Source organism: Oncorhynchus masou, chromosome 29, assembly GCF_036934945.1.
Source record: "Oncorhynchus masou masou isolate Uvic2021 chromosome 29, UVic_Omas_1.1, whole genome shotgun sequence".
NCBI classification, from domain to species: domain Eukaryota; kingdom Metazoa; phylum Chordata; class Actinopteri; order Salmoniformes; family Salmonidae; genus Oncorhynchus; species Oncorhynchus masou.
Genome location: NC_088240.1, coordinates 40800509 through 40814128, shown reverse-complemented (window position 1 = coordinate 40814128; position 13620 = coordinate 40800509). Strand labels below are relative to the sequence as shown.

Sequence of the window (13620 nt, the reverse complement as noted above, 5' to 3'; positions counted from 1 at the left end):
TGTCACACAACACAATGCCACAGATGTCTCAAGTTTTGAGGGAGTGTGCAATTGGCATGCTGACTGAAGGAATGTCCACCAGAGCTATTGCCAGGGAATTTAATGTTAATATCTCTACCATTAGCCGCCTCCAATGTTGTTTTAGGGAATTTGGCAGTAAGTACACCCGGTCTCACAACCGCAGAGCAAATGTATGGCATCGTGTGGGTGAGCGGTTTGCTGGGGCAAATGGTGGTCACACGAGATACTGGCAGGTTTTCTGAACCACGCCCCTACCTTTTTTTTTAAGGTGTCTGTGACCAACCGATGCATATCTGTATTCCCAGTCATGTGAAATCTATAGATCAGGGCTTAATGAATGTATTTCAATTGACTGATTTCCTTAGACTGTAACTCAGTAAAATCTTTTAAAATGTTGCATTTATATTTTTGTTCAGTATATTTGACTGCAGGCCCCTGTTCATATCATCCTGGTGAGTCATGGGCTGTGTCAATTGTCCACTTATGGTAGTTGCTGAGTACAGTGTATATTTCTAGCAGAAATGTCCCATTCCCGACACACTTACGTGTTGCTTCTGATATTGTTACATTTCCTCTATGGGTCTGACCTTGAGTTCCGCCATGTTCTGTTGCGCAGTTGAATGTTCAATGTGATAAGCCCTTCGCCGCGTGGGCTGACAATAAACACTGTGCAACACATAAAATGATCCCCAGCCGATCTTGCCTAATTTAAAATAATATCTCTTTAACTGCTAGTTGGTTTCATTCACGGGTCCCAAAACATTTGATTTACTGGTTATTTGACTGAGGTACAGTAACGTTTAGACAGCTATTTTTGATAGTGGCCAAAACAGTAACTTTTTAACTGTGGGATTCCAGGTGTTTTCAGTCCACAGGTTGTCTGAAACAGCACCCTCCTATTTCCTTAGAAACTGAGTGTACAAAACATTAGGAACACCTGCTCTTTCCATGAGACTGACCAGGTGAAAGCTATGATCCCTTATTAATGTCACTTTGTTAAATCCATTTCAATCAGTGTAGATGAAGGGGAGGAGACAGGTTAAAGAAGGATTTTTAACCCTTGAAACCATTGAGACATGGATTGTGTATGTGTGCCATTCAGAGGATGTATAGGCAAGACAAAATATTGAAGAACCTTTTGAACAGGGTATGATGGTTTGTGTCAATAAGTGCTTTTTGAGATTGGTTCGGTTTCGTTTAGATTATTGAAAAATAATCACGGTTTTCGGTTTCAATATTTTTTTAACATGAATTCTGTAACGACACAGAATAAAACAATTAATAAATGTACTATGATGGTACATTTAAGGTACTGACTGTCCATTACTGCTTATCACTTAATAACCATTTATTTACATCACTTTACTTGAATAAAATATTTCAGTTGTTGTGCATATTCCATTTGTTTTATAGGGTGACTTTTGTTATTTATTTTGAAAAATACTTCATTATTTTGTTTCTCATCTCTATAGAGCTGCTGCCTATGCTGTCTGACAAAATCACTATTTCGGTAGTTCTTGAAAGTAAAAAAGACATCACTTAGATCATGTATTTTCAGGTAGAGATGCCTCATGAAGGTACTGTTCTCCATCCCTCTTGATCTTGCATCTTCTGTCTCTTCTCTCCCTCGCTGTGTCTGCCCCCACACAGACCGGACAAGTAGGCGTGCAATGGATTATGGTCATTGTAGTTAATTATCATGTTCTGCACTAGACTATTAGGATATTGGCCTGTTGGAAACTACAAATCGCTTACTATACCGCACAGTTCGGGCTTGATCTTATTTATCTCTAGAGAAACGGTGTATTCAACTCACAGAAGAAGAAAAAATGCACAAAATTCAATTCAAATAACTGAACCGATGTCGATCTATTAGTTTTTTTTTAAACGAAAAAGAACCCACATTTCAGTTAATCACTGAGCACTACACCCTAATGGCCTTCGGCGAAGGTGAATGACCCCATGGCCATGTAAACGTCTGAGGTGTTTGCTTATTGCTAACACCGGTGCAAAAGAGAGCCCCAAACCTAAACGGAGAAGGAGTACATCTCTCCCAGCCAGGTGTTCCAGATATGCATCTCAGTGACTTAACCCTTAGATGTTAGGATCTTTGCTATTGGGGTACTGTGGATAGAACCAATATTCCTGTGGATTAGCACTATAGCAGCGGCACCTTTTTTGTGGTGTTTCTTCCGTCAGCTATCGCAAGTATTTTTCATTTGCCTTGCTAAACTATATTCCATGTTTTATTGGTATTGATATTGGCTTCGAAAGGGTATGAACCTTAACTCACATTCGACATGGTCAATGTTATGATTCATGTTTTGTTTCAGGGCCATGCAAAACATGATTGGTCAAACAGACTGTGAAGCTCTGAATATACACTCTGCAATGTGTCAACTGATAAAGCACCAACATCCCTATCTTGTTGTTCTAAGAAAGGATTAATGAAACACAGGCCTGGCTGTGGCTTTGCTGATAGTAACCCATTGTTATTTTTTAATATTTGGAAAAGCAACATGGCATCCTGGTAAGGGATTACAGTGTATGTCCCAAATGCCCCCATAGTCCATATATAGTGCACTACTTTTGACCAGAGCCAATAGTGCACTACTTTTGACCAGCACCCTATGTAGGGTGCCATTTGGGATGTAGGCAGAATAATAATGCATTAGTTACACACTTGGCACACACTGGTTGAATCAACGTTGTTTCCACGTCATTTCAATGATATTACGTTGAACCAACATGGAATCGACATTGAATTGTCTGTGCCCAACCTTTTTGTCAATGTATGTGCATGGAATATTTTGATGGTTTATACAGCAAATGAACTTTCACGCTTATGGTTATTATAGGCCTTGCACATCCTGTCTAATTTAAGTGTTTTCTCAGATAAAATGGTCTCTACGTTAACGCCGTGGATGCTGGGAAGTCGACACATGCAACACCACTGTTTACATTTTGAAGTCCTCACCAAACACATGTTTAGATTCCACCTGAGGTTATGTTCTCCAATGTTGTCCACATCAGTTTTTCCTCATTTTCCTTTTGATTTGGAGCTGAACAGAAGCACCATGTGTTCCCTGATAGACTTGTTTAATATGATGTTGTGTTAGTTGAATAATGACAGGCTATAAAGTAACATCGAATGCACCCTAAAGAACCCCAATGGACATCGGCCTTCTTTTGGCTTCATTGTTTTTAAATTCAATCAATCAATAAACTAATCAACCAATCAGTCTCTTAGTCCATGTAAAGATGTGCGGCTCTGTTTGTCCTAACAGCCCTACTGTACCTTAATGTGTTCCTACCTAATACACTCATTTTCTCCATGGAAAAAAAAAAGGAGTTGGGACGCACACAAACCCAGCCCCGGGGCAGCCAACTAGCAAGCATCAGGCTTCCTGAACACTAAACAGAAGCAGGCCTTGATCCACCACTGCCCCCTCCGACTGCGAAGCCAGCCCACCACGAGAATACACAGTGAGTCAGCGGCTTCTCTCTGATTTGTTTCCCTTCTCTCTTTCTGTTGCGCAAGCTTTCTTAATTGTTTGAATGTTTTATTAACTGTTTTCTAGTGTTGACATGAAAGTGAGAATGCAACACGGCGTATGGTGACGTCAGCTAACGTGCAGGGCAAATATCATGCAGTATCGTCGTATGGGGTCACTGCTGAGCAAAGATTCTATTTGAATTCTTATGTTGCCGACATGGTATCGCAACATGGTCTGATCAACTGTGAGACTTGAATTACTTCCAGATACAGGTGAATAGGCTATGATGCATTAGTAAATGTTGCCGGTAGACTGCATTCACTTTGGGGCCCGCCATGCTTCTTTTTGTTAGTCACATTACATATTAAATGAGCTAGCAGTTGTGCTCTGAGCTCAAGTTAAATCCTTCATCTTCGTCCTTAATGGGTGTGAGGCTTTTGTTTCGGGGCAGAGCATGTCAATCTCATAGCCGACCCGTTCTGAATGTGTCATACTATTACTGGTCTCTGTGAGGTAATAACCCAATGGCTCCCTATTGTCTACAGTGCACTATTTTTGACCAGGGCCCCAACCAAAATCACACTGCAGAGCCCCTCAGTGACCCTGAACTGACACCTGTCTCACAACACCGAAAGAGCAAGAGGCCTTGACGACACGCCACATCAATTAAGCAGCTGTTTTGACATTACTAATCCCATGTGATGTTGGGTGGCATTGTGTAGAGGTGGGGATATGAATTGTATTAAAATAAAGGCTAAACTCAAATGTGTTGTTTTTGACACTTTACAGCCACTGCTGTTAAAACCGCAGTAGCTTTTTTTTCCCTCTCTCCCATTTTCACAAAGGAACATTTAGTCATGAATTCTCAAATCCTTTCGCTCCTCTCACGTTCGTTCTCAAGGGGCTCCAGCTGCGGCTTCATATGGCTTGCAGTCTGCAAGTCTGAGGGCCCTGTGTTTATACCCGAATCAGACATCAAACCTCTGAAAACAGCCACGATTAAATCACTTCTACTTGTCCCTCCTTGGTGGTCCCAACTCCTCTATTGAGAGAGTGCTGATTATAACACATCCCACAGACGGGATACACAATGACCAATGGCATATTTCCGACTGACCGTATGTGGGTGTTATGCTTATTTAGTTATTCTAATGTATTAGATTAGATGAGATTCACAGGGATGAGTGTTGGCCACCTAGAGCGCGAGAGCGCATGTGCTGCAATCCAGTGAACTTTGAGTAGTCAAATATTGTGGTTGTCGAAGACAGGGAGCATTTTTTTCTGTTACTTATTTTGCTTTGTCGCTTGTTTGACTGTTGGTTTATGGTGGAGGCTGAAAAGGTGTCTAAAACATGGGAGGTATTTCCCCCAAAACGTCAGGAAAGGGAAGTTGCAGTTATTTTCTAATATTTCCTTAACTACTTCCACAGCGAAGTTACGGCTTGCCAAAGCTAAGCGAGGGTGTCTAAGAATAACAAGCTCAAAACTGCTAAAGTAATGACTGTGAGTCAATGGATGACCCTTTTTTTTTATTAGGGTTATTAGGGTTGATACGGATTTGGCAAGAAACTAGATGGTTGATGGTATATAGAGACAGGAATCACTTCAAATAGAATTAGTATGTGAATTCCAACAGCCTGTAGCTGTGCCCCAAATGGGACATTATTCCCTATACAGTCTTCTATGGGCCCTGGTCCACTGCACTACATAGGGAATAGGGTGCCATTTGGGATGCATCCTATAAAAATGAAGTACATTATCAAAACAATTGACAAAAAGTCATTATATCCTTTACAGAAATATGGGGGATGTGCAGATTGTGACAACAACGCGGATCTCCAAGACCAGCCTGACACAAGGCCGAGGTTCTCCAAGTCAGGATCCTCCAGCCTTCACTCTCCCACCCCGCAATGCCCGGGTCAGTCTGGGAGGGACAGCGCGGCTGGATGGGAAGGTATGGATCTCTCGCTCTCCACTTCCCCCTCTCAAAATCACCTTCTATCCTCCTGACGTTGTACTGGTTATATCTGTTTCTTTTCAACCCGCCCCAGCTTGTGTGAGTTCTGCATGTTGCATCATTTTCATTGTGTTCGGAGTGGAGGTGCTGAGGCGGACTTGTTGCTCTTGGGTCAAGGCCTGACGTTGAGCCTCACCTCCTGTGAGCAGACTGAGGCTGTGCCAAGACTCCTTACTGTGCTGTTCACTGAGCACTCCTTGGGCATCACCTGGGTTTTAGGGGTTGATTTGGGATTGGGCATCAGTCGCCGGTTATCAGCTGACTCGATGTGGCCATGGAAGAGCAAGCAGGCTTTGTACAAAAACAGTAGTCTGAGAATGCTTTTCCCAACATGTAACTGAGGTTGACAGACGGTACTTACATTTAGATTATATTTTAGTCATTTAGACACTCTTGATTTATCCCAATGGTCCTTTTGGAGAAGACTGCTTGAATTTCCAAATTTTCCATCGGATTCTTGCATGGTTCATTGTTATCCTATCAAAGGAAGAAATCTCTGCCCCAAAGTGTTTTAAAGTTTCCAAACCGATAAGTCGTAGGCTATACTTTTAAACAGGCACTTTAAACAGGCACAAATTGGGTGGATGTTCCGTAGGTAGATTAAAGGTCTATCATGGGTGAAATGCTAGTCAAGAAGAGAAATATAACGTGTGCCATTCAGCAGGCCCAAAGTTACTTAGTCGTGAATGCCTACATTTTTGTATTTATTTATTTAACAAGTCAGTTAAGAACAAATTCTTTTTTTCAATGACTGCCTAGGAACAGTGGGTTAACTGCCTGTTCAGGGGCAGAACAAACAGTCAGCTCGGGGGTTTGAACTTGCAACCTTCCGGTTACTAGTCCAACGCTCTAACCACTAGGCTACCCTGCCGCCCCATGGTTGGCCCCTAGTGAGAATTGAACCCATACTCTACCTGCTGAGGCACACAGGACCACGCAATGCATTTCTAAAGAATACTTTTTTCATTTCATGCCTATACCTGGAGACTGTGGGTTTGTTGTCTATGTATTTCTTATCCCCAAACATGCATGATTTACACTGTCCACTGCACATCGCACTCAAGCTACACCAACTCTCCAGTGGCATTGCTCCATGTTTGGAAACGCTCCATATCCCCTTGACATGTTTTGACCCCCTCCCCCCTCCCCCCTCCAGTAGGACACCCCTGCTCTTCAGATGTCTCAGTTCTTGTAATGTCTCCCCACTGCTTTCCATGTTAAAGGGATATCTCACCCAAATTACAAAATGACATATTGGTTTCCTTACTGTGTAATCAGACTTTGGTTATCTGGCCACTGTCTCCAGATGCTAACGTTTTATAACATTTTGTATTTTGGGTGGACTATTTCTTTAAAGCCATGATGGCGGTGTTATGGCAATGCATTGAGTGGGATGTCTCTTTTAGATTGAAAAGGATATGTAATTAACAAGACTGTATTGTTACAGAAAGCAGACTCCTGTAACTTTGTGTTCACCTCCTCTCTACCCATCTGCCTGGTTTTCATTTGGCTTCTCTGTCGCTGATTTTGAGTCTGATGTGAAGCATCGAATTGGTTTCTAGCACCCATGTTATGAATTTGAATTGCATCCGGTGAATGAAATGAAACAGTAAAGTCTTAAAGGAGAGATGTGATAATTGATGGAACCGTTATCAGGCATTTGCAGAGGAATATTGTCCATAATTATAATGCCTTTCGACCAATCAGCATCCAAGATCCAAACTAGGGCTGTCCCTAATAAAAAATAACGTATATAATTGTAGTCGATCGAGAGTCGTCTGTTCTTTCGACCAATCGTTTGGTCAAAATATTTAAACATGCAGTTTTACATATATATTTGAATAAAATTAGCTAAATGTAAGCTACTGATCTTGTCTGATGCTTTAAGCACCGAAATGAAGACACACAAATGACTAAAGAGTGAGCCAGAGATCAATATAGTCTAACAAGAAGAACAAAACCTGTTCAGACCCCACCTCCGCTGCTGGCCTATGCAGATTGTGCTATTAAGCTCCTGAAGTTGCCTGTAATAGGCTACACCAGCGGTCTGCAACCTTTTTCCATTTGGAGTACCAAGTTATCGTACCATTGCTACTGATCTGCGTGCCAGTTATGATTTTCATAAGCATATTTTCATGGAACAGTTGAATATAATTTCTAATTAAGTCTTCATATCTCAGAATCAATGTCAAATGATTAATCAAAATGATATCTAAATGAAAATGTCAAAGTATCTTCTAACATAGCAGCCCGCAGGTAAGAAAATATCCGGATAAAAAAATAAATATCCCTTAAATCACATTGGCTAGACTTGGCCTGTCTGCAAATAACTTGAAACCTTTGTATCAGTTATTGACTTGCTAGCAACATTGTATAAAATATTCTGGGCCCTCAGTTTCCTGCGCCAGTGACCTCCTGACAGATCGACACAGCTGTAGGCTATTTGCGCAAGGGATAAGAAGTAATCAGGTAGGCCTGTTTTATGACGTTTCCATCAGAGCATTACATTGTTTTTCTCCTTTCATGCTCTGGTTATTGAAAGGGAGAGCGCTGGAAAGATTTTTCAAATAGCCTGCGTTGAGGAACTATTCTCAATTGATTTAAAAACGTTTGTTTACTTGCTGTATGAGGTGAAGAACAAATTACTTTGAGAAGCTCCACAGTGATGGTGAGCTAAAACAATCAGAAATAGTATTAGATCCCCAAATGGGCACATTTATCAAATCAAACACAGACACAAACATACATGCATTCACACATGCAGACTCACACTTTAACAAATGTTAGTAGTCACATGTACCGAATACAACAGGTGTAGACGTTACAGTGAAATGCTTACTTACAAGCCCTTATCCAACAATGCAGTTTTAAGAAAATACCTTAAAAAAGTAAGAGATGAAAGTAACAATTAAAGAGCAGCAGTAAAATAACAATAGCGAGGCTTTATACAGGGGGTACCGGTGTCAAGGTAATTGAGATAATATGTACATGTATATTGAGCTAAAGTGACTGCATAGATAATAAGAGTAGCAGCAGTGTAGAAGAGGTGGGGGACAATGCAAATAGTCTGGGTAGCCATTTGAAGAAATTGTTCAGGAGTCTTATGGTTTGGGGTAGAAGCTGTTTCGAAGCCTCTTTGACCTAGACTTGGCGCTCCGGTACCGCTTACCGTGCGGGAGGCAGAGAGAACAGTCTATGACTAGGGTGGCTGGAGTTTTTGACAATCTTTATGGACTTCCTCTGACACCGCCTGGTATAGAGGTCCTGGATGGCCGAAAGCTTGGCCCCAGTGATGTACTGGGCCATGATAGTTGGTGATGTGGATGCCAAGGAACTTGAAGCTCTGAACCTGCTCCACTGCAACCCCATCAATGAGGATGGGGGCGTACTCGGTCTTCCTTTTCCTGTAGTCCACAATCAGCTCCTTTTGTTTTGATCACGTTGAGTTCTCTGACCACCTCATCGTTGTCGGTGATCAGGCCTACCGCTGTTGCGTCATCAGAACTTAATGATGGTGTTGGAGTTGCGTTTGGGAGTGCAATTAGGAGGGGATTGAGCACGCACCACTGAGGGGCCCCGTGTTGAGGATCAGCGTGGCAGAAGCGGGCTGTCAGGAAGTCCAGGATCCAGTTGCAGAGGGAGGTGTTTAGTCCCAGGGTCCTTAGCTTAGTGATTAGAGCTTTGAGGGAACTATGGTTTTGAACGCTGAGCTGTTGTCAATGAATAGCATTCTCACGGGTGTTCCTTTTGTCCAGGTGTGAAAGGGCAGTGTGGAACGCAATAGAGACTACATCATCTGTGGATCTGTTGGGGCAGTATGCAAATTGGAGTGGGTCTAGGGTTTCTGGGATAAGGGTGTTTATGACCAGCCTTTCAAAGCCCATCATGGCTACAGACGTGAGTGCTATGGGTCAGTAGTTATTTAGGCAGGTTACCTTGTTGTAACGCGCAGGCTTGGTAGCCTAGGCCTATTTCTATGGGGAATCAAGTGCGTGTCCTTACTCATGAGTGCTCCAAACAAAACAATTAATAAATTGACAACTCGTATATGAAATTTAAATAAACCAAAACGTTTTTCTCACAAGTGTAGCCTAGGTTGTGAGCTCTGCATGAAGTTAGTTGAGAGTATTCTAAGAGTGTGCAAAGCTGTCTTCTAGGCAAAGGGTGGCTACTTTAGAGTCTCAAATATAAAATATATTTAAATTTGTTTTAACACTTTTTTTTTTTGGTTACTACATGATTCCATATTTGTTATTTCATAGTTTTGATATCTTCACTATTATTCTACAATGCAGAAAATAATAAAAATAAAGGAAATTAGTAGGTGTGTCCAAACTTTTGGCTGGTACTGTACATAATATGTATCTCATACTCTCAGACTACTGTATATTTGCCACTACTCGACAAAAAAAATCTTGGTCAACCAACATCCTATCGACCAAACAATCGACCAGTCGACTAAATGGGGTCAGCCCTAATCCAAACTGTGTTTTTTTTAAATGTTGTACCTAAACCAACCAGTGCTCTTGGCTAAGATGCAATGGGACTGTAAAAACTCTCCCCTGTCTTCAACTTTGTCCGTGTTCTCTAATTGACCATCTTTGCGTATGTGTAGCCATCAATGAGCTTCCACATTCTGTAGATTTTGCCTCCCGAATGTCTCATGGTGCTCTGATTACTCTCGCTGCCCGCAAACCCTTGTGGTCTGCTCCTAAAACACAGCGGGTAAGGCAGAGGAAATTGAAATGATAAATGCTGCTGCAGAACCTGCCACTGCTGTCTGGAGCCGGGGCTGGAGCCAGGGCTGGAGTATGAAGCTGAACGCCTGGGACTGCTGGGTGCGTCGGAGAGGAGAACTGAACTGGCTTTGTGTCCAGCCACTCTACCTCAGACGCTCTGTCAGAATCCATTTAGCTGTGGTCACAGATGCTTAACACCACAGAGCACCACAGGTCCATCGAGTCCAGATTAACAGTGGCCAAAATAGCTGCTTGCCCTGAGTTAGCCTGGCTTCCACAACAACCCTAGGAGCAGGCTGATGGCCATAGAAGTGATGTCATGGTTTGAGTATTTGATGAAAAAAAAAAAACATTGTTAAACCCACTGCAGGTTCTTGATTGCTAGACAAATATACCACCTTGTTTAGCTTTATATACAGACTTGTTACGTACATAGTTGATAACATGTGTGGCCCACCACTGCTACCTGTGGTGCTCCACATGTCTAAATCACTCATACAGGAAACTTACCACTCCCCTCTGCGTCGCCCTAATCTGCGGGTTTATTTTCATTTGTCTAGAAATGTATTTAAGATCTTAACAGATTCCAGTTGTATTGGATGAAATGTGAATAGGGGGAAAATCATAAGGATCCTATTTATGGTTGCAAAATTCTGGTAACTTCCTGTGAAAACCCAGGATTTCCAGAAATCCTTGTTGAAGGATTCCAGATTTCCTGCTTATTTCTTTCGGATTCCTGGAATCTTCCAACTGTGATTTCTGGAAAACCTGGGAATTTGGGGAAAGTTACCCTGGATCCAAGTAAGTCTCACCCTCATAATTCCCATGCTAAAAAAGGATACACAGTTCTGACTGCCATCACGACAGACTCTTGACATAATGTAAGGAAGCACACCATTGAATTCCTCTGAAAACTTTGAGATGGCCTGAAAATAGCTGCACTGAACAAGTCTGGTCATTGACAGCAATGCCCCCCCCCCCCGTGAGTTTTCTTATATCTCTCGGATATCGGACAGTTATGACTTAATTTTTTGCCATTTATTCACGTTCTATTCAATGCGTTTCTATGGCCTATAGCAGTAAAGCAAATGGCTCAATTATACATTTTATGACCATCTTAAAACAATTCCATATGTTAGCTTTGTATATATTGCGATTTTTAAGGGCTTAGACCTACAGGGGTTAAGTCTGGCACTGTTTCCCGAGAGCATAGAACCAACTGTTGCATTTGAAGGGGCACAAGTTTGGGGGTGGGGGAACTTGTTCTTGTAGAACCCCATTATAGCCCTCTGGTCTGAGATACTGATCATATACTGTAGGTTCATATATAGAGATCCTACTATGTAATTCTATGGGTTCATTTTGGGTATAGTCACCCATTTGTGATATTGAGATGACTTTTAAGTACAGCTAACTTGAATATCGCTAATAAAGCTTTACTGGTAAAAACAGACAATGGAAATACTTCCCCCAGGCAGACTGCTTGTCTGGGTCACTTCTGTTCTGGCCCATTTTTATTTTATTTTTTATTTCACCTTTATTTAACCAGGTAGGCTAGTTGAGAACAAGTTCTCATTTGCAACTGTGATCTGGCCAAGATAAAGCATAGCAGTGTGAACAGACAACAACACAGAGTTACACATGGAGTAAACCATTAACAAGTCAATAATACAGTAGAAAAAAGAGTCTATACATTGTGTGCAAAAGGCATGAGGAGGTAGGCAAATAATTACAATTTTGCAGATTAACACTGGAGTGATAAATGATCAGATGGTCATGTACAGGTATAGATATTGGTGTGCAAAAGAACAGAAAAGTACATAAATATAAACAGTATGGGGAAGAGGTAGGTAGAATTGGGTGGGCTATTTACCGATAGACTATGTACAGCTGCAGCGATCGGTTAGCTGCTCAGATAGCAGATGCTTGAAGTTGGTGAGGGAGATAAAAGCCTCCAACTTCAGCGATTTTTGCAATTCGTATAAGTCACAGGCAGCAGAGAACTGGAACGAAAGGCGGCCAAATGAGGTGTTGGCTTTAGGGATGATCAGTGAGAGACACCTGCTAGAGCGCGTGCTACGGGTGGGTGTTGCCATCGTGACCAGTGAACTGAGATAAGGCGGAGCTTTACCTAGCATGGACTTGTAGATGACCTGGAGCCAGTGGGTCTGGCGACGAATATGTAGCGAGGGCCTGCCGACTAGAGCATACAGGTCGTAGTGGTGGGTGGTATATGGTGCTTTAATAAGCATGGATTAAAAAAAAACTTATTTAAAGTTCCTAAACACAGACACCTATATCTGTTCCTCACTTGCAGTCCCGTGCTGCACATTGGCCCAACAATAACAATACCTTCCGCTGTAAGTCTCTAGCTCTTTCTGTCACGTTTTATTGTTCTGCCGTTTTAACCTTCGTACAGTAATGTGTGTCTGATTCTAACACAATTCGGCATTTCCAATACCGCTAAATATGAGACATTACTGTTGATATCAAACTAACGATGAATCCAACGTCTAACCAATGTATTTTGAAGGATGTGTATTTTTTGTTTTGAAGACAGTCGAGCCTCTCCTCCTTTACACGTCACTTCGTAATCCTTTCGTGAGCGATCGGTTGGTTGTGATGAGGTGACGTGCTGGTTAGGAGAGGAGGAGAGCCAGCAGTGCAGTGTCTGATTTAGTGCAGCCTGACTGTCCAGTGCTGAGCTGACCTGGGTTCAAATACTATTTGAAATAATTTCAAACACTTGATCTGTGCTTGACTGAGATTGCATGGCTTAATGGACCAATAAAATAGTCCCAGAAACGGTCAACTCCGCCCATCTGCAACTCCAGGCAGGCTAGAGCAGATGCTCAAAGTATCTGAAAGAATTCAAATAATATTTGAATCCAGGTCATGTGCTGAGACGGTAGATCTATGGAATGCGTGTTCATAGGGGTTAAAATGTCTTAGTCTTGTGACTTGCTTCCTCAGGAGTAGTTTTTTTCAGAGCTGCTGGAACAGAACCCAGTCAGCTCCAGTTCTGCTTGGATGAGCTGAAACAATGCAGAATGTATCTCCTCCAACTATTACATTTTGGGCAGTTTTACAGTAGTACCTGAAAAATGGGACAGTGCTAAACACATATTTGTGTGCTGTGAGAGAATCTTGGTGAAGGAATTTTAGATTTAATAATAATAATAAATAATAATAAAGTTTGTGTGGGTACTGTGTTCAACCCTAAGACGATAGGTTCTTTAGTACCGATGTGATAAAACACCTCCGACATCTGCCAGCCAAATGCTACAGGCACGCACACACACACACACACACACACTTGAGGCGGCCTCCCACCACCTACGATTTA

General features: G+C 42.0%; 1 protein-coding gene across 3 annotated transcripts in view; it reads left to right on the top strand.

The window, feature by feature from the left end:
• LOC135519660 (myosin light chain kinase, smooth muscle-like) overlaps positions 1–13620 on the top strand; it is a 94775-nt gene that overhangs the window by 13360 nt on the left and 67795 nt on the right. For all 3 annotated transcript variants that reach the window (XM_064944903.1, XM_064944902.1, XM_064944904.1), the window contains exons 2-3: positions 3371–3507; positions 5316–5472. In XM_064944903.1, coding sequence (XP_064800975.1) covers positions 5320–5472 — 153 coding nt within the window. In that variant the 5' untranslated portion in view covers positions 3371–3507; positions 5316–5319. The remainder of the gene's footprint in view (positions 1–3370; positions 3508–5315; positions 5473–13620) is intronic.